This window comes from Ambystoma mexicanum, chromosome 6q (assembly GCF_040938575.1).
Source record: "Ambystoma mexicanum isolate Mex_15411 chromosome 6q, UKY_AmexF1_1, whole genome shotgun sequence".
NCBI lineage: Eukaryota > Metazoa > Chordata > Amphibia > Caudata > Ambystomatidae > Ambystoma > Ambystoma mexicanum.
In genome coordinates, this window is record NC_090937.1 from 1,150,917,085 (window position 1) to 1,150,944,523 (window position 27,439).

The 27,439-nt window shown below is 47.2% G+C and overlaps 1 protein-coding gene across 4 annotated transcripts in view; it reads left to right on the top strand.

The window, feature by feature from the left end:
• The window catches only part of ATP8A1 (ATPase phospholipid transporting 8A1), a 1,730,029-nt gene that overhangs the window by 1,538,834 nt on the left and 163,756 nt on the right, over positions 1-27,439 (top strand). For all 4 annotated transcript variants that reach the window (XM_069631739.1, XM_069631741.1, XM_069631738.1 and 1 more), the window contains one exon: positions 25,938-26,045. In XM_069631739.1, coding sequence (XP_069487840.1) covers positions 25,938-26,045 — 108 coding nt within the window. The remainder of the gene's footprint in view (positions 1-25,937; positions 26,046-27,439) is intronic.

Genomic DNA, 27,439 nt, shown 5'->3' on the forward strand with positions numbered 1-27,439 from the left:
GCAGTGATGTGGTGATGCCCTTTATGACACACAGTTTGAGTACAATGTTCTGTTTTTTTTTTTTGGGACTTCAGCTTAAAATTACAATATTTGCTAGTATTTATTTTTGACTGTGTGGGGGTTAATACTTGTTGGGTGCACATTATTAGGTTGACATTGTTGGATTGGGAAGAAAGATGTTCTTCCCTGGGGGTGGTGCAGGGGGAGGAGGGTTGGGTGGTGTTGTGAAGAAGCGTGTATACCCATGTCTCCATGTATAGATGTAACATCTATGGTGGCTGTGCGTCTGGGGGCAAAGACACTGCCCCCTTGTAAAGAGATAGAAGTATGGATTCAAATTAAAAACTCACAATGTTCCTAGCAAGAAACGCAGTAATGCTACAGCCAGAGACAGTCAGGGACATGCAGCTAGCAAGATGCAGCTGATTGCAGTGCAATGCTTGTAGTGTCGTCTAGGGGCAGGTCGTGCGCAAACACATGTTTGTTTTTCTGAACAGTGCCTAAAGGGCAAGACAAAGATAGCATAGGTTTGTTCTTTGGAGGCTGGCAGGGTGTATAAAAGGTCTGGAATGGCTGCCCCTCAACTTTTGTGCAAACAGCATCGCCCCAGACTGACAGCGGTTTTGGGCCTGTGTACCGCCTCACACGTGCCAACCCTACGGATTTAGGCAGTAGGCGGGCTACTACTTTTTAAGCAGTCCTACTGCCTACAGATTTGGGTGACAGATTCTACTGCTTTTTATAGTGGCAGGTAATTTGTGACTCTAAGGCAATTAATCTGTCTGTGCGGTGGGTGGATAAGTGATACATTTGAGTGATGGGCTCAGATCAATCCACTGACTTCACAGCTAAATGACACTGCCCTGCACTCTTGCAGGGAGAGACCTTAGGTGAACCACCAATGAAGGCAAGTGGCAGAGCGTACCACCATCACACAGCATCTGCCTATCAGACTGAGGAGGGTATCAGCCTCCATGCTTCAATGTTGCACGTCCACTGCAGTAATAATATGGGTTCCATGTGTTAATGTCCCTGCAAAAATATTGACATTTTTGTGGCGATATGAAGCCATTGAACCTGTGGGGTACACCTCCGCAACCCCCAGTCCCATTTACCCCGTAAATTATCCCCACCAATAATAGTGCCTATGACCTTACCCCACAACCATATATATGGCGATATTATTGGTGGGGATAAGATTACCTGATACCTAAATATGTACTACCCGGGCTGATGCTACAGAGGATTGGCAAACCTTGCCTACCAGCTCTGTGTGATTTCCTTCTCTGAAGGTGGTAATTAAATTTAGTGTTAACTTACCATTCAAAATTATACATTGCAAACATTTCAACATCTCTCCATGTTGTGCTGTTTGATGGGTTTTGCATTTTAGAATTCTCCAATGGTGCCAACAATGTATGGTTTGTAATTTCCTGTGATGTCATTGTTATGCTAAGTATTATTTTTGAAACTTGAAAAATCCTACATCTTAGACTTTTTGGTCACAGAATGTTGGCAAGTATGCCGCCTGCCTACGGAGGGCATGCAAGGCTGTATGGGGCGGGCCCACACCGAGGAAGCACTAGCAGCTCCTTCAAATTCAGCGCGCCACACGTGTTAACTAAATAAATATCATATTTAAACAGTTAATATGCACAGCGTGTTAAATATGACGGTCGCTTGTTCGTTCCCTCTAATTAAATCCTCCTCCCCAACGCCCTGGCACCGCCTGCACTGCACCTCCCAGGGTGTCAGACAGGACATGGGGATGGAGGGGGGGGCACTTCACAGCTGTGCACGATCCTTTGCTTAGACCCATGGCTTGTGAACAAGCAGCGCAGGTTTGTGTGGTGAGAAACCGTGCCGGACAAACCCCCTCTAGCCCCCCGCTCGGCGCCATCAGCAGTTTATGCAGCTTTAAAGGTGCCAGAAAGGAAAGCCGGGTCAGTGTTAAAATTTATCGCGTGCAAATTAATTAACAAGTGGGACGAATTAAGGGGCTTGCTGGCTTTTCCCGAATTCTAAACATTGACTAAACAGGCAGCGTTGAATCGCTGTAGCACCCCTGCATTTAAACACACCTGCCTGGGGCTACTTTGACTTAACTTACCTTACTTAGTAGGCTGAGTAAGTGTGAGGTGTCTCCTCAGGTCTCCAGTCCAGGAGGTCGAGTCGGCAGAGTCACACTACTCTCACGCTGTCAGTAGTCCGGAGCAAGCGTTGCTGGCTGGTTAGTGGCTTCTGAAGCTGAAGCTGTGCACTCGTAGGGGCACTTGCAGTATGCCGGCCTGGGCATGTGACTCTCCAAATGAGCAGGCGGCAGGCGCGGGGGGGATTGGGAGGGGGAACGCATGAGCGAGCTGCACAGCAGGCAGCAGAGTTAAGCATCTTGTTTGTTTACCATTACCAATATCTGGGCCGCAGCGCTGCTGCTCACTGTCTGAACTCAGTGGCATAACACAAAATGTGGGCCCCCCACCCCATCTCAGCAACAAATTACGGGTCGTGGCAAACTCTGGGCCGGCCTAGATTATCAACGTTTGCACAATATGAACAAAAGTACTGCTGAAGGGGTATGCCGCACACTGTACTGGGAGAAATATAGAAATGTGTTTTCATGCAATATACAGCACACTTTCTGAGAAAGATTGGCTAAAAAGTCAGAGTGTTTGCAATTGGTTTGTAGGGTAATGCCAATCCAATACATGCAAGTCACCCACAGTGCACAGGAACATTAATGCTTTGCTATTAAAAATTCCATGCCTCATTGAAAACGTGTCCCACTGGCTGCACAATGTAGACCAGTGTGGACACATAATAACATTACAGTAAAGCATGCCAGACAACATTTAGACAAACCTAGACTGGTTGTACCAAAATGCCAGTCGAAGCAATAACACTTATCAAGAAGAGAGCACACATTCAAGCCCGGGTCTCTGCGGCCTTTAACAACAAAGCCAAACTCTTTAAAATCTGCAAGGAACTGGTCAATCCTGTTGCGGTCTCCACCCCTCCTATTCCCTCGCAGGCCCTCTGTATGGCTCTGGCCTCTCACGTCTCTGCTAAAACACAGGACATGCTGTCCTCTATCTCCTCTTCCTCTTCCTCTCCCTCTTCCTCTCTCTACCCCCCTTTGGCCATGTCTATCTCTCCTCCACCTTTCTGCTCTTTCTCTCTGACAACACCTGACAAGGTTTCTAGACAAGTCCGATCTATGAAAGTGTGATCCAAACAGGTGCTCCCCTGCTCCTCTAGAACCATCAAGGACCATATTGACGCCCTGGCTCCAGCCTTGGCTGATTTCTGAAATCACTCTTTCGCCACTGGAACGTTCCTGTCTCCCGTTAAGCACTCCCTTATGCACCCATTCCTCAAGATGTCGGCCGATCTACCTGCCTGGCAAGCTATTGCCCAATCTCCATCACCACTTTCCTGAGCAAACTCTTGGAAAAGCTGGCCATCTCCCAGCTTACTCTCCACACTGAATCTGTTGGTTGTCTCCATGACCATCAATCTGGCTTTAGAGCTACGGATGCACGGAAACTGCTCTGCTCTCTTACCTTGATTCCAGCATTCCTTCTGTCCTAATCCTCCTTGATCTTTCCTCTACTTTCGACACAGTCAACCACGCCATCCTAATCAATCAACTACGTGAGAAACTGGGCATCACAGATCAGGCCCTGGAGTGGCCGACCTCCTCCTTCATGGACTGCCACTCCAGGTCCAACTTGGTCCCTATCTATCTGCCACCTCTCTCTCTACCTGTGGCGTTCCCCAGGGCTCTATCCTCTCACCCGGGTTTTTCAACCTCTACTTGGCCCCATTGGCCCACCTGATCTCTACCTTCTCCTCTAACTTTCAGTGTTATGCGGTTGACACTCAGCTTTCCTTCAGGATCCTCTCCTCTCTCGCTCATTCCTGACTGTCTATCCACGATTCAAGATTGGTGCGCCTCCAGCGATCTCTGCCTTAATGCCAGTAAGACAGAGATCAGTCTCATTTGGACCCCTGCCCCTGCTTTCCCTCTCTCACTGTGGCCGCCCACCTTGGACCCTCTTCCTTCACCTTCCTTCAAGGCAAAAACACCACTCTTTCTCTCCTCACATCTCGGACGTCGCCAAGAAGTCCCACTACCAGCTGCTCCTCCTCAAAGGGTCTCTTCCCTTTCTCACTTTCCCCCAGAAGCTCACTGTCTCCAGAGCCCTGTTTCGCTCTAGTCTGGACTACTGCAACAGCCTCTTTCTCAATCTGCCTTCCTCTACTCTCCGCCCTCTGCAACTAATCCAGAACAGGACTGACAGACTTATCCTTGGCCTCAATCTGAAGGATTGTATCTTTCCAGCCCTGAAATCTCTCCACTGGCTCCCGGGGGCTGCAAGGATCAAGTTCAAGATCCGTCGCATTTTCCACAAGGCTTTCTGTGGCAGGGCCCACACTACATCTAACGCTCTCTTCCAAAATACCTTCCTTCTGGAGCCCTTCCCCCCAGATACGTCCAACTTTCTAAGGGTTAGACGCTTCTCCAGGCAGAGAGTGGGGGGTATATCTCTCTCCTTTGCAGGTGCCTCCCTCTGGAATGGCCTCCCTGCCCCTCTCAAACTTGAGCGGACCACCTGAAGTTCCGGAAGCAGCTCAAAACTTTCCTCTTCTCCTCTGCTTTTTCTCTCTCCCTCCCCTGCTGACCTACCTGACCTAACCGTCTGCTGTACCGACTGGTTGATTGGCTACCCTCAGAGTCTCACCTAGTCCAGGCTCTGTCTTGATCAGGCATGTTTGCACTGCCGCCAGTCCTACCGCGCACAAAGGGACTGTAACTCTACAGTCCCTTTTTCTCCTTGCACTACCCAGAGCCGCGCTGCCCTGGCTGCACCCACTCAGATCATTACTGCTCTGTTTTCCCCTCCCCTCTTCCTTGCACTCGCACAATCTGAATGACACAAGGCCTAGTGAGATTGTTTGTTTTGTTCTCCGTCTATCATCCCTTCCTTGTCTTGTCATGCCTAGAAACACTTTTGTACATGCCTGTTAAAACTGACCTATATCATATCATTTTATTACATATGTCCAGAAAAATATACAATGCTACATTAAGAAACAGATAGACTGGAAGCACCCAAAAGCCAGTCTAGCCAGGTAATTACACTTAGTAGGTCTGATTTATCAGAAATGCACTGTTAAAAAAAAGTCATACCAAACTGAGGAATGACTAGACTGGCTGCACCAAAATGCCTCACTAGCCACTAATACCACATATCATGCCTACTTAGCCAGGACATGGACAACCATTATAATTTATCGCACAATCCCGACCCCCACACATCCCCTCTCTCTCCCATCTCCTACCCCATCCTCCAAAATCAGCTCGTTTGCCCAGAATTACCTTCACGTCCCTCTTCCTTGTCCCAAAGCTTACGTATGAGGCTCCTTGCCTCATAGGTAAGTATTGGGATGAGGAAGAGTGGGACTAGGAGTAATGAAGATTACTGGTAGCTAAGTCAGGCATTACCTCCATGTACCTCTACCTCATCCCAATACTTGTGTATGAGGCAGAGTGCCTCATACACAAGTACTGCCTCATACACAAGTACAGGGACGAGGAAGAATAGGGCTAGGAGTAATGACGATTACCAATAAGTAATTAAGGCATTAAACACAAGTAATGGCGTAACACCATTGAGTTGACTGGGCTTCAACACCCCCCTGAGATTTTGGGCTATGTTCACTCAACGTAGCTGACCTTCAGAGCAGTTGCCGGACAGAGCAGGACACAGATGTTAAACGGCAGCTGGGTTTCGCTGTTAACAAGGGCCCAGCAATTACTAACGTAAAGTATTTCACTGTTAGTACCTGCATTCAAATGCCACATTTTTTAGGCAATTGAAATCGTGATGTGGGTTTAGTACTTGCATGTCAGGGGGTGGTTGGAAGGGTAGAGAGGGGACAGGAGACCGCTCATTCTCACACCAGTCAATAAATGGATGCTTTCAGACTTAAAGGAGAGAGTTAACTGCATCTAACATTGAAGCTGCACTAGAATAGTCTCATTAAAATGCGTAAAGAAGTTAGATGACCCCACACAAATAAGTTTGCCCCTCCCCCACCGCCCGTGAAGCTAGCGCCTCTCCCAACATTTGAAGGATTAGCCTCCCCGAAATGTAGGTTTTGTTGCACCCCTGAACACAAGCACACAAACCATTCACCATATATACACACCCACACCAAGCCATCCATTCATTTAAGTGTGCACTCTTTCACCATACAGGCACACACAGGCAGTCATCCATACATTTAAAGTGTGAACCCTTTCACCATAGAGGCACACCCACCCAGGCACCCACCCATACATCTAAGTGTGACCCTTTCACCATACACTCACACAGGCTTCCACGTAAACGTTTAAGTGTTCAGCCTTTCATAATTTACTGAGACACGCACACGTTATGGGGTTGAGGGGAGCCCTATTATTTCAAAAAGAAATTGTTTCTTTTTGAAGTCACTCATTCATAAATAAATTATTTCCATTAAGGACCGATCCATAACAGGAATAATTTCTTTATGAAGGTAGAGTGCCTTCAAAAATAAACTATTTCTATTTGTAGTCCTAGGGCTCCCCCACCCCATGACATGGAGGCCTCCAGCCTGGGGTCTTTCATGTCATGGGGTGGGGAGAACCCTCGGACTTCAAAAAGAAAGTTTCTGTTTGTAGTCACTTTGTCTTCATAAAGAAATAATTTCTGTTACAGAAATAATTTCTTTATGACTACAAAAAGAAACATTTAAAAAAAATGTGGAAAAAAGATATTTTTTCATTTTTTTTCTCCAGGGGGGGGGGCCATCACCCAGGACATGTGCTAGCGCCGCCCCCCACCCTGCGGGAGCCCCTGTTACGCCAGTGTCTGAACTGCGTGCAAACTCCAGTTTGCATGCATCACTGCACAGAAACACGCTGCACACACACAAACTGGTGCAGCAGAGAGACACACAGACTGGGGGAAACTGGGGGGGTTAAATGCCATTGTAGCCCCCCCGACTTAAAATTGTTGGGGGGGATTTTTCCCCCCTATCCGCTCCATGTCCTACGCCCATGCCTGGTTCGCGCATCTAATGGAAATGTCCCTCTCCCCACCCGTAAAACTACCCTGCCCGTACATCATGTTCTCAGGACAGGGGGGAGACCCTACACCCATGCCCACAAACTCTGAATTTAGCAGCCTGGCTCCTGAGGTCATAGAGTTTGGACACCTTCAGCTCCCTCAGAGATGCATGGACATTCCCAGGGAAGCTAGGAAGCCTAACACCCGCTATTGCTATTCCAGTAAATGGAAATGCTTTGTCATCTGGTATAATAATCCCATCGATTGCTTACCCACTCATATCATGCTGTACCTAACCTATTTGTTAGACGCAGGTCTGGTCTTCAATTCCCTAAAGGTTCATCTTGCTGCTCTCTCTGCCTACACCACGTCACAACAGAAAGTGTCATGGTGGAAAATACTGGTGATTAAGGCCTTTATGGAAGGGGTTAAGATAATCCATCCCCCCATTTCTCACCCAGCTCCTGGATGGAATCTAAATGTGGTTTTAACCAGACTCATGGGATCTCCCTTTGAGGCTATGCGTAAAGCAAGTCTAAAAGACCTTACTTACAAGATGGCCTTTTTAGTGGCTATCACTTCTATTAGAAGGGTTAGTGAACTACAGGCCCTTTCTGTTCTAGACCCTTTTGTTACAGTCCACAGGGATAAGGTAGTTCTGGGCACTCATCCCAGATTTGCGCCTAAATTCATCTCAAAGTTCTGTGTGAACCAATCGATTGAACTACCCACTTTCTTCCAGAATCCCACTAGCATGGCCGAAAGAAGCCTACACACACTAGATGTGCGCAGGGCAGTCATGTTCTACCTGAAAAGAATGAAACTACTGAGAAAAACAAACCAATTTTTCGTTTTAGTGGCAGCTGGTAGAAAAGGTGATCCTGTCTCTAAATCAGCTATCTCAAGGTGGATTGTCAAATGCATCACACTGTGTTTCTCTCTTGCTAAGAGAGAACTGCCCTTCAAGCCTAGAGCACACTCTACTTGGGGCACTTGGGCTTCCATAGCATTCATTGCAAATGTTCCCCTAGAGTCCATTTGCAAAGCAGCAACCTGGAGTTCTGTACACACCTTTACAAAACACTATTGCCTAGACACTCATTCTAGATCTGACTCTCAGGTGGGACAAGCAGTATTAAGTGTCCTAGGAGGATAGCTTAGCAGCAACGTGCGGGCCTTGGAAGCAAGACGACACGAAGCAACACAGGTTTGATTCCCGGGTCCACGCTTAGAAACCTCTGGGTGTTTAAGCGTGTTATAAATAAGCAACTAAGACACAAAAAAAAAAACAATTACAAGACGAAAAAAATGAATTCCTGTAAGAGCGCCTCGATGCCCACAGGCTGTGTGAGCGCTTTAAAAATGCAAAAAATAAATAAGACCTCTTTTCTCTATTGTTCCTTCTCACAACCCACCTCCAACTCCGGGTACTGCTTGCTAGCCTATGTACAGCATGTGATTCTAAGCAGATTAACAAGCATCAGAAGACATGCATTACTCACCGTAATAGCATTTCTGATGATTGTATCTGCTTAGATTCACATGCGCCCTCCCTGCCTCCCCGCTCGGGGTGGAAGGAACAAAGACATCTTTCTACTTTCTCTCTTCATGTACTCACTCACAATAGCCTTGCGCTCCCTCATGGCAGAAAAAATACAACCGGAGGGACCTCGGCGCGTGAGGGATTTTGGGTACACTACACGTCATGATAGGGATAGTGTTACAGACACGCCTATGCCAACGTCCCCTTTCAGTCCTCTAAAGACGAGATGCAATACTCCACGGTTACCACTGGATGTCGGACCATATGCACAGCATGTGAATCTAAGCAGATACAATCATCAGAAATGCTATTACAGTGAGTAATGCAGGTATTCCCATTACTGACTGTCAGAAGGACAAGTCTGTATCCCCAGAACGATGAGCGAAAGCCCAGTGGAGTGCAGCTGAAGGCTGTGCTCCACTGGCAAAAAGTCTGGACAGGAGGCTGAAACAAAAGCAAAAATGTTGGAGGTCTACAAATATAGAGGTAAAATAGAAGTAAGTGAAATTTTACCTAACAGCCTGTAGTCTAGGGACATTCTGGGAAAAGCGGATTTTCCAGAACGAACAGTACTGTGTTACTGTATAAAATACCAAGCCCAATTCTGGCACAATCCTGTTGTAAAGTGCCCCACTGCTCTTGAGCTAGGTTTGCGCTATAAGCAATCAAATAAACAAAAAATGAAAGGTCTGCTGGTGCTGCTGTAGTGTACCCAAAGACTAGGCAGACAGTGACTGTGTCAGTCTTGATGGCCTGGGGGCTATCATCGACTTTTTCCCCAAAGAGATCATTGTCATTGACAATTTTTGCTTGCACCTCTTGCCGGAGGTTGATTGCTTTTAGCCATCTCTGGCGTTACAAAACCACACTGTGTCCCTCCTGGCGAAAACCGGTGTCCACAGTCTCCTCAGCCACAGATATGGCGAATCCAATAAAGCCTCTTTAAAAGCCTCCTCTTTCTTGTTATCTGGAAAACAATCCAGGATGGGACCCTGCTTGTACCACAATCCCTTATCGTAGTGGAACAAAATTGCCATGGAGTTAATGGCCTTAATAGTATTGGCTGCCATAGACACAATGCACTTTTCCTGACAGCGTCTCATTTTCTCCCTTCCTTAGCTGGCGGTACAGCACACCGAGAAGAGGGGTTGGCTGAATGATTGCGAGTCACTGCAACAACCTCAGAATCTGGCCTGGACTGGGCATGCAGGTGCTTTTCTCTAACCTGTCCTTTGGAGAACAAGACATAAAGGGGTTTTTCATTGTCAGGAGACCTTCTCCTAAATGTCAAGTACTGGAATGGAAACAACAGTTTTCAGTGCGTGTTCCCTACGCTGATACAGGAAATCTTTTTTCCTATGCTCTTCAGGAAGTAAATTGACATTTTGCTGCCCCTGGACATAATAGTATGGAATGACCCACATTAATCAGGAGGAAAATTCACTGATAGGCGGGTTGTCTGGTTCACCACCTGGTCAAACTCATCCATAGTGGTGGTATGACTGGAAGGCCCTCTACCCCCTTGAGAAGCATTGTCCTCAGATTGTCTCAGAGAGTCCTGCCTGCAGATGAGGGGACGATGGAGAGATGCAGCTATGTCATCTAGGCAGAGCAGGAGGCAGATCAGCAGGTAAATCTTGCTGAGGCGGAATGGCCGAAGCAAGTGGGATCCTGGACTGTAATTCTGACACTAAAGTCTTCATGTAGACAAAATGTCCACTGACTGATAGTGAGCCTCCGGCTGACTGAGGAGCAGCAGGCGCACAAGTTGCATGTGGAGGCTGCATGACCGGATGATGTGGGACTGGCGGCAATGACCGCAGTTTTCTTCAACCAAGTCGTCCAAAAACACTCCTTCTGTACCCTAAAAATCAGTACTGATGACATGTTCTAAAAGGTCATCCGGAGGGACCTTCGAAGGACCAGGGAAATCCGGGGGAACATAAGGTCCAAGTGTGAGCTTTTCGACGGAGAGCAGAATGGATGGAAAAATTAAATGATTCTGTCGCTGTCGAGACAGTGCCCTCTTTGAGGTTTCTTCCCCCATTGTAGTCCTGTTGGAGATCATATTTCCTCGTTTGACAAGGTATAGCAGGACATACTTTCTCAACGCCTAGTTGCTTCAGTTGATTCAGAAGTGTTTCTGCCTTCCTTTCATCAGAAAGCCTCAGAATTGCCCTTTCTTGATTTCTCAGAGGTTGGGACAGGAGAGTATTCCTGGTGCTTCCTGGTTGCAAGAAAAAGGATGAGGATTGCACACCATCCATTTGAACAAGTTCCTGAGAAAGAACAAAGTCATTATGCTGACTCCAAAGATCATCATTCAGGCTCTGCAGAGCCAGGACTGCTGGATGTCACTGGGCCTTTCCATATGCCAATTTATTTCTTTATTTTATTGTGCATTTGTAAGGCGCTTATACATCAACACAGAGCAACATGGAGGGAACATGGGGAAGAAAGCAAATATAACAATGAAAGATAGAGCCAGACCTACTAGGTCTTGAGCATTCAGAATGTGCAAGTGCAGTGAGAGAGAACGGATGGGGAAGTGGGGGTCAAGTGCTAGGAGTACCAAGCGGGAAGTGCTAGGGAGTAACCAGCTGTTAAGTGACTAGGTGAGAGTGGTTAGCTGCCAATAAAAAAGTAAATGCAGGCCTGAGGTGCCATGGGTCAGTGTGTGCCGAGGCTAGTGCTGGGAGCGGGCGGAGGCTAAAGGCGATTGGGTTTGGGAGGCTAAGACCCAGAGGACACATGAGGGCCATGGTGACCAATCTTAGCAACTGTGGGGTTTAGCAGAGGAGGGAGGAAGGGAAGGAGGAGGTGAAAAGTAAGATCTTGAGGAGTTTCCGGAATTTGGGGAGATCCAACTCAAGATGAAGAGGAAGGATAGGAAGTAGCCTGCTGAGGAAAGAGTTTGGCCACCAGCTAGCTGTTTAGGGAAGCACTTAACACACAGTTAGTGCCAGAGGAACGTAAAGATCTGAAGGGAGAGTATGTAGTGAGAGGCAGTTGTAGATAGCCTGGTCCCTGGCCCCAGACAGCCTTATGGATGATGCAAAGGGATTTGAATGTTATCCTTGCAACAACCGGGAGCCAGAGGAGAGATGTTAGGGCTGGAGAGATGGGGTCCTTGGGCTTGAGGCCAAGGATAAGTCTTGCAGCCCTATTCTGGTTAGCTGGAGGGGTCATAGAGGAGAGGGTAGATTAAGGAAAAGGCTATTGCCGTAGTCTAGCCTAGATAGAACCAGAGCTATAGAGACATTGAGCTTCTGGGGTAAAGTGAGGAAAGGAAGAATTCCTTTGAGGAGGTGGAATTGAATGTGGGCCTTCTTGGCAAGGACCTGAATGTGAGGGAGAAGGAAAGAGAGGAGTCAAGACATGACTCCAAGGTTTCTGGCTTCAGATGAAGGAGAAGGGGGAGAGCCCATAGAAGATAGTCGGAGTGAGGGGAGGAAAGAGGGAGCAGGAATCTCAATAGGAAGTATCTCAGACTTGCTGACATTGAGGCAGAGATCATTGGAGGTACACCAGGACTGGATGGCAGATAGGCAGTCACCATTGATAGAGGAAGTAAGAGAGTATCGGAGGGAAATTTGAAGAAGAGTTGTGTGTCATCTGCATAATATTGGAAGTTGGGGGAGAAGGTGGAAGTGAGGTGTGCAAGCGGAGCAAGATAGTTGTTGAAGAGCCAGGTTGAAAGGTTGGAGCCTTGGGGTAATAGCCTGGACTGTACGGTCATTGAGGAAGGAAGTCAGCCAGTCCAGTGCCTACTCCATAATACCTAGGGTAATACAGCCAAAGCACAGGAATTTCTAGAGCTTTGTGATGGGACCCATTATCAATTCAAGGTACTTCTTCTCTCAGGCTGACTTCGGCCCCACAGATTTTTACCAAGCTGATGATGGGTGGTGGTGGGTGTTAGTGGCCTATGGAGGGAGAAGATCTAGGTTTGTCTCTACCTGAATGACTGATTTGTTCCCTGAAGAAGGTGTCGGGCTATTTTGGGAGCACGTGACAACGACTGCACAGCCTTGGATTTTCCCTAAACATCCAAAAGTCTCAGCTGACAATGGCTCAAATTCATTAAAGCAGTCCTGGGCACTCGGGTGGGGGAGGCTTTTACCACTGAGGAGAGACTCAACAGCTTTTGTCAGATGGTTGAAATTTTACGGAACTCATGCATGCACGTTACTAGCCCAAGTCTTTCTCAACCTTACGGGCCTCAGGGCATCCTGCATTATCCTAATACCAGAAGCTTTATTGAGAATGCAGTCTCTTCAGTGGTTGCTATGCGACCAGTGGTCTCAGTTTGCTGGCTAAATGATGGATCTTTTAGGTTTTGAGGAAGGGCACTAGAGATTTGCAGTACTGGTGTTGCCTGGAGACTTCGATGTCTGGACAGCCATTCTGGCAGCTATTGCCGCAGACCAAGATTTTCACAGACCCATCGCTGAAAGGCTGGGGTGCTCACCTAGAGTCTCTAAAGGTGAGCAGGTATTGATCCCAGGTGGACCGCAGTTGGCAAATCAGACTGACACTGAAGGCCTTCTTTTTCTCCATAAAGGTAAAAAGGTGTCCTGATCTTGATGGACAACACTGTGGCTATGCTCTACTTAAAGGGATGGTCTAGTAAAAAATTTTATTTAAAAAATAGATAGGCAACATAAAAAAAAAAATACTAGCATTCTCCGTTTTAAAAATTCCTATGTAAAATTTTGAGCTATTCAAGCTCAAAATTCGCAATAGCAAGCACATGGGCGCATCCATTTTTGTGAAATGGAGGCCCTCCTGTGCTGGCTTTTGCTTTTGCGGCACTAATGAAGGAATAGCCAGCCAGCTGTAGTAAACAAAGGCTACCGCTGGGTGGCTTTCCCTTCATTAGTGCTGTAGGCGGAGGACGGGGACCGGAGACCAGAGCAGGAAAGCTGCAGCTGAATCTCGGTAAGTGCTATTTATTTATTTTTAAAAAATAAGCACTAGCTGCGGTTTTTTTTTCTAAGTTTTCCGGGCTGGAGGAGCCCGGAAAACTTAGAAATAAAACCGCAGCTTTAAAAACGTTGTATTTATGTTTGCGGTCGCTTTTGAAGCGACCGCAAACATAAATACAACGTTATTGTGTTGGAAAACGCTGCGGCTTTTCTTTCCAAGTTTCTCAGGCTCCTACGGCTCGGAGGAGCCTGAGAAACTCGGAAAGAAAAACCGCAGCGTTTTCCAACACAACTGCGTGTGTTTCTGCCTGCTGTGGCTATCACTTTGGGTCTCCGGAGCACCGGAGACCCAAAGTGAAAGCCACAGCAGGCAGAAACACACGTGGTTATGTTTACATGCCGCGTAGTGTTTCTACCTGCAGCTGATTTCCCATATGGGGCTCTTGGGCTCCCCATGGGGAGCCCCAGAGACCCAAATGGGAAAGCAGATTCAGGCAGAAACCACGCGGTTGTGTTGGAAAACGCTGCGGTTTTTCTTTCCAAATTTCTCAAGCTCCTCCGAGCCGGAGGAGCCGGAGAATCTTGGAAAGAAAAACCGCAGCGTTTTCCAACACAATAACGTTGTATTTATGTTTGCGGCCGCTTCAAAAGCTGCAGTTTTATTTCTAAGTTTTCCAGGCTCCTCCAGCCCAGAAAACGTAGAAAAAAAAACGCAGCTAGTGCTTATTTTTTAAAAAAAAATAAATAGCACTTACCGAGATTCAGCTGCAGCTTTCCTGCTCTGGTCTCCGGTCCCCGTTCTCCGCCTACAGCACTAATGTAGGGAAAGCCACCCAGCAGTAGCCTTTGTTTACTACAGCTGGCTGGCTGTTCCTTCATTAGTGCCGCAAAAGCCAGCACAGGAGGGCCTCCATTTCACAAAATGGATGCGTCCATGTGCTTGCTTTTACGAATTTTGAGCTTGAATAGCTCAAAATTTTACATAGGAAGTTTTAAAACGGAGAATGCTAGTATTTTCTTTTTATGTTGCCTATCTATTTTTTAAATAACATTTTTTACTAGACCATCCCTTTAATAAGAAAGGGGTGTGGTGTTGCTTCTGCACAGAGAAGCAATGCAGCTATGGTTCTGGGGTTTAGAGTATGGCATCTCAGTCTCTGCAGCATATCTTGCCAGGGTGAATTATGGGGCAGCAGATGCCCTGAGCAAGCACAAGTGAGATCTTTGCCTGGAAGTCCTTTCAGAGATCTTTGGCTGTTGAGGGAACGCTCATTTTGATCCTTTTGTGATGAAACAACAGGAAGTGCAAGCATTTCTGTTTGAGAGAGTTTCCTTCGAGAGGGGCATTGTGAGATGCATTTGAGGTGAAGTGGAATTCCTGGCATTTCTATGGGTGCTTTAGCCAAAACCCACTCTTTTCAGCCTTCATGCATGAAGGTTAAGGGGATTAGATAGAGTGGCTGGGAGTTAACTGATGAGGTCCGGAAGGTGCTGTGTGCATGCAAACTTGCTACAAAGTCAATATATTTGTGCAGGGGGAGGACATTTGAAGGCTGGTGCAGAAGTAGGAGTTTGGGTCCCTTATCGTACCATATTTATTCAGTCACAGTTTGTGCTGTCTTTGGCTAGCCAAGGGATGCAAATGGGTATGGTTAAAAGATATCTGGCAGCAAATTGAACGTTTATAAGAACAGAACAAGGTTTGTTTTTTCTATTCCTTTGATTCCCCAGGTCTTGGTGGGCTTGACAGAATAGGTTTCTGCAGTTTTTGTTTCATTCATGAAACTTTAAGCTGGTTCCAAAGTGTATTGTGGGTTTTTTCTTTTAAGCCCATGCATATGTTTTATGGAGCTTCTTAACTTGAAGACAGTGTTGTTATTGGGCATTTTGTCAGATTGAGATGTCCATGAGACGCAGGTGTTCTCTTCTAATCCCCCTATCTACATTTTTAGAAGGTTACACAGAGTAGTGTTGGAATTCTATGTTAACCAGAAAATACAGTTGCCAGTCATGTTCCCCCTCCTCATCCTTTTAATGAGGAGGAACGTTTGCACAAGTTAGACCCCAAAAGGACTTTGAGTTTCTATGCATCTAGATTGGCATCCTTCTATTAAGAGTAATGGCTTTTTATGTGCTTTCGTCAGGCCCAGTTGGGCCGAACTATATAACTAAGCAGACAATGGTGTGCTGGGTAGTGTTCTGCATTTGGGAATGCTATATGATATTGGGCAAAGAGATACCTCAAGGGCTCAGGGCAACCTCTCCTAGAGGATTGGTGGCAACTTTGGCCTTGCAAAGTGGGGTACCACTAATACATTTTTGTCAGGCACCGACATGTCTCTGTTTGCAGAGGTTTTCCAAACATTACTGCCTGGGTTTGCTAGTTGATTATGGCACTCTGTTGTGAAGGTTTCTGCTCTCTGTCCTCCTTCGGTGTCTGGTATTACTTTGGGGATATATTAAGATGAGTAATATGCCAGAGGGTGCAATTCATTAGAATGAAAAATGACTCTCCATATGGATTCTCCTCCCATAGATCCCTGAAGGCCTCTCAGCCTAACCTGCTTTCAAGAGCATACTAAAATGGAAACGATGCATATTTGGAGTGGAATAATATGTTCATATTATCCCTACTAGATGGCCCTTCAGCTGTTCAGAATGGGGCGATCAAAAGGTGAGCACTGAGGTCCTGGTGCATAGTGTGTTCCTTTTGTAAACATATCGGAGATGGTTGACACCAAGTTACGCTACGGCCCAGCTGAAAGTTTCTGAGAACAGCTTGCACTGGAGGACATCTATCAAGATGGGCAATCTGAGGCAGGAGAGTCCATAGAAAGAACATTTCAAGCTAAGTAATGGTTCCTTTCTGATTAGTCCAGTTGGCACTGATAAGGGGTTACTGTCTGCCATTTTAATCTTCAAGAGGACTCTGGAACAGGTCCCTATCTTTACCATCCCCACTGTAATGTAGTTTATGGTACATTGACTAACCAGTCTCCAACACGCCATTGTTCCTGTGTGTAATTTAAACCTTGTTCTGACATTTCTAGTTGTTGAGTCTCTGTTTGTACCTTTTCATTTGTGCCTGCCGTTACTCACCCATACAGTGATTTCCCTAGTTGTCCTCACACGAGGCAGATGAGTGAGCCTAAGGTTCTGTCAAGCTCTTGTTTACTCCAAAGAGAAGGTTAGCTTAAAGAACATTGCTCCTTCCCAAGGTTGTGTCAGACTTTCACTTGTCGCAGAAGAGCTTCAATTTTTTTTATTTCTGTCTGTCTCCATCAACTGAGAAAGAGGAGAGTTTTCATCATTGCCTGGACCTCTCAAGAGGGCTCCCAGCTATTATGTTTCTCTGACATAAACATTGTGTGTGTTTGTGTGTGTGTATATATATATATATATTTCTGAGACTTGTGGAATCTGCTTAGATCACATGCTGTGCATAGGCCAACATCTAGTGGAAGCTGCGGAGTATTACAGTTTGTTTTTCGAAACACGAAAATGGGTGTCGACACAGGGCGTGCCGGTAATACTATCCCTAGTATGACGTCCACTGTACCCATGATCCCTCACGCGTGTAGGACCCTCACATTGTTTTTTTCCGCCATACTTGTTGGAAGCATTGTTGCGGAGTCCCCTGGCTTTCAGCCATTTTGCTAAAAATCATATTTAATTCCCTGTTCTTTCACTCCCACGTCGAGATCCGAAGATCGACGCCGGTCCGAAGAACAAAACAACCGTCGACACTGCAACAATGGACTTTGGGCCTCGGAAGGCATCTGGCCTCGGCCCTGCAAGTAGGGAGAGTGGGGGGTGGAAACATACTCACACTCGCTATTATTTCCTACATACACTAGCCCGCTGCCATAAGGTGACATATTGAGAGTACTCCATTTAAAAGTACCCTTGGGTTCACAAACACGCCAACTGTAATCTCTGTCTGCCTAAGGACCACCCCGAGCTAACTGCAGAGTGTGTAGCCTGTTTAAGGTGAAAACACTAAAGGACCGCTCCACTAAACGTTGGGCCTACCACGCCAGGCAGCTCGAGGCCATGGAAGCGGTGGGTGCGTTCAGTGATGGCAGCGACGCTGCACTTTCGGACGGCGAGGGCACAGGGGTGTCGAAAAGACACCCAAGCGCTAGTCCCCGACCTCGGAGGACTGTCCGGCGGGGCAGTTATGGGGACCACACCTGGCGACACGGGCGCTACCCAAACTACTACACCTAAACACACTAAGGCCAGCCGAGACTCGACACGCGTGTCGAGTTCTCGGAAGAAAGAGCCACATAGAGAGCGGTCCACAGAATCGGTGTCCTCTGGGCGTTCCAGGTCGAGATCGCCGCACGACACACGGCAACTGTCCACATTTGCCAAAAGTGCCTCGCTCCCCAAAGTCACGGAGGTGTATTCGTCAGATGACGAATCCAACCTCCACCCCCAAGTTGAATGATTACAGTCTGCTCCGGCAGCCCGTTCCGAAAGTCGACGTGCACACTTCAAAGATTCAGAGAGTACCCTACATACCCCCGAATCTCGACGCCAGGCATCGAAAGGTTCAAATAGGGTCAAAACATCAGGAAAACACTCTTCTACTCAAGGGGAAGGGGATAAACAGCAGAAAAAGTCATCACACTTAACTTCTGCACCCCAGGTACACAAGTCTTCAGATAAGGATAGATCCAAGACCCCTGTCCCTGTCTCTAAACCAAGACTTATCCCTCCCACTCCTCAGGAAATGGGTATAGAAGAGGAACAAGAGGAACCTCAACAGGAGGTTGTCATCCCCAGCTCCAGAGAATGGAGCAGTGAGGACATAGATAGGGTAATGAGAATGTCTTACATGGCGGATTTCTATGAAAAAAAACCAGAACATTTCCTCAGTTATCAGAGTACCCCTAACAATGCTACTCCTTCAGGATCCAGGGACCCTCAGCCTCCTAATAAGAGACCTCGATTTGGGACTCCAACTCAGGGCCTGATTTCAGACCCTTACTACATCCAACCTTACCAGCAGTATGGTGAGGATCCAGACATAGAGATATTGGACTACCAAACAGGAGTCAACTACTATGGAGATGACGAGGGCCAGGTTGGGGAGGAGGAAGGCGAGGCAGAAGTCTACAATATAGACTCTCCTATTCGCAAAGAACCACAGGTTAATGACTCTCCAGTTGATAACCAGCCCCTTCTAAATGAGGTCTTAGCTAGAGCGGCAGAACACTTCCACATAGACACTCAAAGGGCGCAAGAAGAGAGGGACTTTGCAGAGGAGATCATGGGGGACAAGAAACACATTGCCCAAGCCATTCCAATTCTGAAGTCCATCCAACGCAGAATTGATCCTTCCCTCCTCACCCCTAATCTCACCAGGGCTGTAAACCCCAGAATTGATAAGATGTTCAGGGCCGCCCAGTCAGACCCACTTTACATAAGGGGTCAACTTAAACCCGACTCGTTGGTAGTCACTAACACCAGGAAGAGAGCGGGAACACCTCTATCAGCATCTGAAGCTCCCCCAGACAAGGAGAGCAAGAGGATTTACGGGTTAGGAAGGAAAGTGGCCTCCACTTCCGCTTACCAGGCAAGAATCGCCAATACCACCACTCTGCTGGCAAGTTACAATTGCCACCAGTAGGAGCAAGTAGCTGCTCTCATTGACTCCGCACTGGAACCACTAAAGGGCCAGTTAGCCCAGATCGCGTCGGAGGGCAGGGCCGTGTCTGGTTGCATTCTAAAGACGACCTTTGATGCCGCTGATAATGCAGGCCGGCTCATAGCCGAGAGCACCTTCATTAAGAGGCACGCTTGGCTAAGACAGTCAGGGTTTAAACCTGAGACCCAAGCTACCCTTATCGACATGCCGGTGGAACCGAATGTCTTGTTTGGCAAAGCAGTAGAGGAGGCGCTCAAAACTGCCAAAGACGAGTACGATACCCTTCAGTTCCTGGGACAATTGACTAATAAGCCCATGAACCAAAGAGGGAATAGTAATTTATGTCGCTCACGCGGCCAAAATTCCCAGAGGGGCGCCAATTACTCACAGGGGCAGGGTACATTGTGGGGTGGCAACCAACAGACTATCCAGAGTTACGGCAGAGGTAATAAGAGGAGCCGTGGTAGAGGTAGAGGCAGCCCAGCCAGAGGCGGTACGCCTCGCGGCAAACAGTGACATTCTGCTCAGGGTCCCTTCCCACGCATCCCCAGTAGGGGGGGCGCATTTCCAACTTCACCCAAGCATGGGAAGGGATCACATGGGACAGAGAGGTGCTGTCCACAGTATCCGCAGGATACTGCATCGAACTGCTGGAGCGCCCTCGCAACCACCCTCCATGACAAAAAATACACTCCATGGACCACCAGAACTTCCTCCTAGAGGACATCGTCAATCTTCTTGCAAAGGACGCGATAGAACTCGTCCCGGGCAACCAGGTAAACAAGGCTATTTATTCAACTTACTTCCTTGTGCCAAAAAAAGATTTGACAAAGCGCCCAGTATTAGAGTTATGCCCAGCAAACAAGTATGTCAAGCCCCAAAAATTTTGCATGACTACTCTCCAAAAGGTAATCCCCCTACTAAAGAGAGGGGATTACATGGCAATATTGGACATGAAAGATGCATATTTTCATATTTCCATGTTCCCAGCGCACAGAAGATTCTTGCGCTTCAAGGTGGACAGTCAGCACTACCAGTTCAAGGTGCTGCCCTTCGGTATAGCCTCGGCTCCAAGGGTATTCACCAAGGTACTGGCGGTGGTGGCGGCACACCTACGCAGGGAGGCAATCCCAGTGTACCATTACCTGGACGACTGGCTCATCACGGGGGAAGACCCCAGTAATTTGCAAATCCAACATCCAAAGAACTATCAACCTCCTCTTCGAATTGGGCTTCTCTATCAATGATCAAAAATGAAGCCTGGTGCCAAGCACCTCTAAACCGTTCCTAGGAGCTGTCCTAGACACTCAAGAGGGGTTGGCCTTTCCATCAGAGGAAAGAATTCGGAATATACTACTGCAAATTCCTCAGTATCAGCCCGGTCGTCAGATAAGGGTGTGCAAAGCGATGCATTTGCTAGGCATGATGGTGTCCTGTATTTACCTGGTTCCACACGCGTGCCTGTGCATGCGACCCATGCAGGAATGGTTGGCGAAACAATGGTCTCAGGCAAGTGGTCAGTGGGACGATCTAGTGGTTGTTTCGCCAACACTTGTACAAAGTCTTCACTGGTGGAAGAGAGAGAACCTGTCAAAGGGGAAACCCTTTTTTGATCCAGAGATACGGGCTGTTGTCACTACAGACGCGTCCCTATCGGGGTGGGGAGCACACCTCCTTCACCACACAGCTCAGGGTCTCTGGTCTCACACAGTTGGCAAGTACCACATCAATCTGTTAGAGCTTCTGGCAGTCTTCAGAGCGCTTCGAGCATTCAAACCCCACCTGATGGATCTGTCAGTGCAGATCTTAACAGACAGCACGACAGCCATGTTTTACATAAACAAGCAGGGAGGGACTCATTCACCAAATCTGTCCAAACTTGCCCAGAAAATGTGGACATGGCACTCAGACGGAAAATGTACATGTCATCTCAACATGTTCCAGGGGATCTCAATTCACTAGCAGACGCTTTAAGCAGAGATCCCCTCCCAGAAGAACACAAATGGTGTCTGCACAGAGAAGTCGTAGAAGATTTATTTATTTATTTAAATTTATATAGCGCGCAAGTAACCCATGGGCATTGAGGCGCTGTTACTTGCAAGAGCTTAGTTACAGGCAAAGAAGCATTCATCAGTACATTATGTATTCAACAGGCATAGAGCTGCTGTTTTGGTTGGTACAGTTGGTCATTACAAACAGTTTAAGCACTGGAACATAGGAGATGTATTCAGCTGGTGCGAGGAATCTTATGTGAATAAGATGGTTTTTATGGATTTGCGGAAGGTGCAAAGGGAGGCCTCACCTCGGATTATAGGAGGTAGGGCGTTCCAGTGAGTGGGTGCGAGATATGGGAAGCTGGAGCCGCCAGCTCTGGCTTTTTTTACTAATGGCACAGAAAGCATGTTAGTATATGGTGATCTGGTTGGCCTCGTAGTAGAGACGGGGTGGATCCTTTGGGAGAGGTAGTCGGGGGCAGTAAGGTGAAAGCACTTGTGAGTCAGTGTCAGCGTTTTGAAGATGATCCTTTCTTTTATTGGGAGCCAGTGTGCTCGTTTTCTGGCTTCCGAGATGTGTTCTCGTTTGGCAATGCCTTGGGCTGCCCGGAGAGCGCTATTCTGAATGATTTGTAACCTCTCTAGGTTTTTGTTGGATGTACCTAGGAAGAGTACATTACAATAGTCAAGCCTAGATCCAGTGATGGCTCTGGCTATGTTAGTGCAGTTCTCTTTGGAGAGAAAGGGCCTGACTGCGTTGATTAGTTTGGCATGATATGCAGCTGCAGAGGCTATAGCGTTGACTTGTTTAACCATGGATAGGTTGGAATCTAAGTAGACGCCAAGTGTTTTGACTGATTCTGAGACAGGTATTTTGATGGAGTCTATGGTGAAGTGACTGAACTGGGAGTCTAGATTTTTCAGCGTGTCGGGTGAGCCTACCAGGAGGAGTTCAGTCTTGTCTGAGTTGAGGCATAGTCCATTGTCTGCCATCCAGGCTTGGATGGTGTTGTAGAGGTTGTTGAGGGTCATGGAGTCAGTGTCGTAGTTGCCAGTGAGGGTGAGGAGGATCTGTGTGTCATCAGCTTAGTTGGTGTATGAAATGCCCATGGCGACAAGGATGAGAAAAAGGGGTCGTGTGAAGATGTTGTAGAGGAGGGTGGGTGAGAGGCAGGAGCCTTGGGGCACACCACAGAGTATGATAATAGGTGAGGCGGATGCTAGGTCCGAGAATACTTGCATGGTTCTGTCTTGTAAGAAGGAAGTGATCCATGCTGTGGCTTCAGGGGAAAAATTGGCCGTAGAGGAGAGGTGGTGGCATAGGACGTCATGATCCACGAGGTCGAAAGCCGCGGATAGGTCAAGAAGTAGGAGAAGTGCTGGTTTGCCCATGTCTCTGGCATCGTCCATTTGGTTTTTCAGGTCAAGTAGGGCGGTTTCGGTCCCGTGTCTGGGGCGGAAGCCTGATTGTCGGAGTCCTAGGAGTTTGTTCTCTTCAATGAAATGTTGAACCTGCAGGTATGCTGCTTTGTCCAGTATTTTGAGGAGGAAGGGGACAGTGGTGATGGGTCTATAGTTGTTGGGGGAGGTGGGGTCAAGGGTGGGTTTTTTTAGGAGAGGGCGGACCCAGGCTTCCTTGAGGGAGGCAGGGACTTTCCCTGTAGCAAAGGAGGATCTCTTCTCACAGTAGGGTTTCCCCACTATAGACCTATTCGCCACAAGCGAAAACAGACAATGCCCAGGATTCGCATCCAGGTTCCCCCAGCCAGACTCCAAGGGGAGCGCACTGTGGATGAACTGGTCAGGGATGTTTGCCTACGCTTTTCCACCAATGCCTCTCATGAGGAAGGTGGTCAACAAGATGCACAGAGAATAGATGACGCTCATCCTAGTTGCTCCCATGTGGGCAAGAGAACCGTGGTTCCCACACCTGCGCAAACTAGCAGTGTGCAAACCCATCAGACTCCCGTGCTGGCACAACCTACTATCCCAGCACCAAGGTCAAACAGTGAATCCTCAACCCAGCTCAATGAACTTGGCAGCATGGCTCCTGAAGTCAGAGTTTGGCCATCTCAATCTACCACAGAGATGTATGGATATCCTAAGAGAATCAAGGAAACCAAACACTAGACACTGTTACTTTGATAAATGGAAGAGATTTGTTATCTGGTGCCAGAATAAACAGATCAACCCGGTTGATTGCACTCCTTCCAATATTGTCACCTACATGCTTCACCTGTTGGACGCAGCTTTGGTATTTCATTCACTCAAGGTACACCTGGCGGCGCTGTCAGCCTACACCACCTCCCATAACAAGGTGTTGTGGTGGAAAGTACCAGTGGTGAAAGCATTTATGGAAGGGGTAAAGAGGCTTTACCCTCCAATTTCAAACCCACCACCAGGATGGGACCTTAATGTGGTGCTTGCTAAACTCATGGGCCCCCCCTTTGAACCCATGCATAAGGCCAGTCTCAAACACCTGACCTACAAAACTGCCTTCTTAGTAGCCATTACATCCATCAGAAGGGTCAGTGAAATTCAGGCTCTGTCAGTGCAGGATCATTTCTTTACTGTTCATAAGGATAAACTGGTTCTACGAACTCATCCTAGGTTCTCACCTAAATTCATTTCTAAATTCCACTTTCATTCATTCCTTCTTCCAAGAACCCAAGAGCTCTGCTGAGGTGAAACTACGCACTCTAGATGTGCTAAGAGCGGTCCTCTACTATGTAGACAAAACCAGACCGCTAAGAAAGACAGACCAACTGTTTGTCTCCCTAGCTACAGGCAGAGACGGAGATTGCGTCTCTAAAGGTGCCATCTCGAAATGGATAGTCAAATGTATCCAGCTGTGTTACTCCCTGTCTGAAAAAACTCTGCCTTTTACGCCAAGAGCCCACTCTACAAGAGGCACTGGGGCCACTCTGGCTTTCATTGAAAATGTACCCCTTGACACCATTTGCAAAACAGCTATATGGAGCTCTATTCACACTTTTACTCAGCACTACTGCATTGACACTCATTCCAAGACAGATACTCAAGTGGGACAAGTGGTTCTAAGACATCTGTTCGCTCATGACCCTTCTCACATCCCACCTCCTTCTTCTAACACTGCTCGCTAATCTATGCACAGCATGTGATCTAAGCAGATTCCACAAGCCTCAGAAGGGATACATTACTCACCGTAATCGTATTTCTGATGTTTGTATCTGCTTAGATTCCCATGCGCCCGCCCTTCCTCCCCTCTGAGAGAAGGCGCATGGATGCTTGTAGTCTTATCTATCTATCTGCTTGGATAATCTGTACTCACACTACTCCTCATGCTACCTCATGTCAGAAAAAATACAATCTGAGGGGACCTACACGCGTGAGGGATCATGGGTACAGTGGACGTCACACTAGGGATAGTATTACCGGCACGCCCTGTGTCGACGCCCATTTTCGAGTTTCGAAAAACAAACTGTAATACTCTGCAGCTTCCACTAGATGTCGGCATATATATATATATATATATGTATATATATATATATATATATAGTGAGGCGCCCCAAGGTCTGACAAACTCCAAGCCCCATGTCAGCACGCCGGAGGACACAACAGCCTTCATCGAGGATGTAGCCCTCGAGTCACAGGACAGTCCCACCCCGGGTACAAGGGGACAGAGTAAATCTGGCTCAGCAACATCTGCAGGGCCTGTGTACTGAGGTCAGGAGCCTCACAACAAGACAGTAAGAATACCAACGGCAGGCAGGCAGGGCACGGCCAGCCCAGCCAAGACGGAAGGTGCAGGAGGAGCAGCAAACTCGATGGTGACAAGAGAAGTGGAGGAGCCCCAGGCTGGAGAAACCATAGGACAGTCTTCCCTGTGCCTCAGGGTCACTGCTAGCCAAATGGAAAGAGAAGGGGCCACTATTGACAGACAGAAATACCCTGTCGACCGAGGGTAAACAGGGACACAGGAAGAGCCCACTTACTTGTGGTCTTGGTAGAGAGGAGCCGGTAGAGACTACGGTCCGAGATGGAAGGAACATCGGGTGGATGGATACCTGGACAAACCAAACCCAAGAAGAGTGGATGGAAAGGAAGGAATTACAGAGGGGTCATAGAAACAAGATTGGTTTGGAGGAAATCACAGAGCAAGCAATCCGGAGAAAGCAGGGGAAATTAAAGTAGAAGCTTGTCATACTACATTTGCCCACTTGCTTTCCAGATGCTAGCAAAGGAAGTTGTTGTACCCGGACAGGCGTATAGCTGGGCATATTAGAGAAGAGAGCTCCCTTCAGATTCTACAAGGAAGGTACTAGAGAGGGGAATAGTATGGAAGACGGACTGAACCAGCATGAAGTAATTTTTGGATCTGAAGAATACCCAACAAAGAGTTATTTGAACATACCCGCATGTCTGGATCCCACTATATGTGTGTGTACATAAAGCTACTTAGTACGGTGTGATTGCTTTTCCAAAGCAGCCAGTTAACGCAAAAATATCCAGTACAAAGTAATGCAACACATTTGAGCAAGGGTGACTCTGGGGGGTGGAGACTTTACTTTCTTTCACCAATTTATTCTACATGCAGTTATTTTATTAAATGATAACTATATGCATTTCTTTTTTTTAAATGTGTCCAAATGCAGTCAAATTCAGCATAAAAGTTTACATTTCTTGGAACAATTTTGAAAAAGGAATTTCAACGATCTGTATTGAACTTGTGTTTTTCAATAGTTCAGCCATGTCGCTATATGGGGCAGCATTGTGCTGTGGATAGTGTTTTTCGGCTTCTACTCCGCCTTGTGGCCGGCTATCCCGTTGGCGCCTGACATGTCTGGTGAGGTAGGTGCAGTTTTTGCCAGTTGTAGCCATAATACTGTTGCATTTTTTGTAATTCATAAATATGTAACCATGTATTTCTGCCTAGACTGTCTGATTAATGGGTGTCTTACCTTACAGTTGTAACAGGGCATCGTTTACATCTATGGGTTAGCATGAACCTGTTTGAGCCTTTTCTCACTTGTACTTGCTCATGTCCAATATGAAGTATGTATTTTCTCTTGATGGTGCCATCTCTGGTTGGATTACTGAGGGATATTTTGCTACCTCTGTAGGTAATAAATGGAGGATCCCTCATTTTCCCCAGTCAAAGCCTCAGGCGATCTGCTATGCATCCTACAATTATATATTCAGGGGGTCAGGGAGGAGTCCCCAATAAATGTCACCAGAGAATGTATTGCATACAACTTGAGCAAAAGTACTCTGTAGTGTCACATATAGGGCAGAGGAGTGCCAGAGGGAAGAAAACCAGCAAAGATCGATTTGAGGTTAAAGTGCACGGAAGGATCTCTGGTTTCCTCTGGGCTCTCCCCATGAGTCTACTTGGAGTTTGGAGCACTTTGGTTGATTGTAAATTGATATGTAAATTGTGACGTGTAATCCCCAGAGTGGAGCCCAAAGCAGAACAGGCACTCCTAAAGAGAAGCCATCTCAGAGATCTAAGCGCACAGAGAAAACCTGGATCGAGAGGACGAGTGCTGTGAGAAAAAGGCATCACTGACTCTTCTCTTCTCAAAAACCATGCTTTTTGTGTTTATGTCCAGCTCCAAGATAGTGGAAACCCTATTTGATTCCTAGGGTTAGGGCCTGTGCTATATTCATTATTGAATTATTAAATGAGACACAACCCCTTAGTAAACAGTGAGGGAGGGCACCTATACCTGGGAAGCAGAAGCCACCAATTAGCCACTACCAATCACACAACCATGAGCTAGGGATAAACAGACCCAGAAATCTGAGCACTCGTTGGGGTGATTATTTCCCAAGCTATCAGTTTAAAGGAGGGTGAAAGTTAAGGCAGCTTCAGGTGTTGTAGCATTGAGATGTTCGGGAGAAGCAGTGAGAGCGCTGTAGGTAGCCAAGCCAAATTTGCCACACATAGGAAGAGTTAAAGAACCGGAGGATACACATTTAAATGGGTCATATTGTATGAGAGTTGAGGCTTAAAAGAGATTCCAGAGTTGGGAGTTCTCTGGAGATCATGAGTCAGTAGCTGGCAGGCAGCAAGAGGATACTCAGGGGAGAGATTAACCGGCTTGAGCCTTTTGCCCAGATCCTGGTGGCAGCTTGAGAGACATGAGAGCAGAGAGGAAGTTTCTGCAACATTGAGAACCCAGGAGGGGTAAAAAGCACTGCAGGATCAAATGGATTCAAGTAAGGGAGAGAAGGTCCAACAA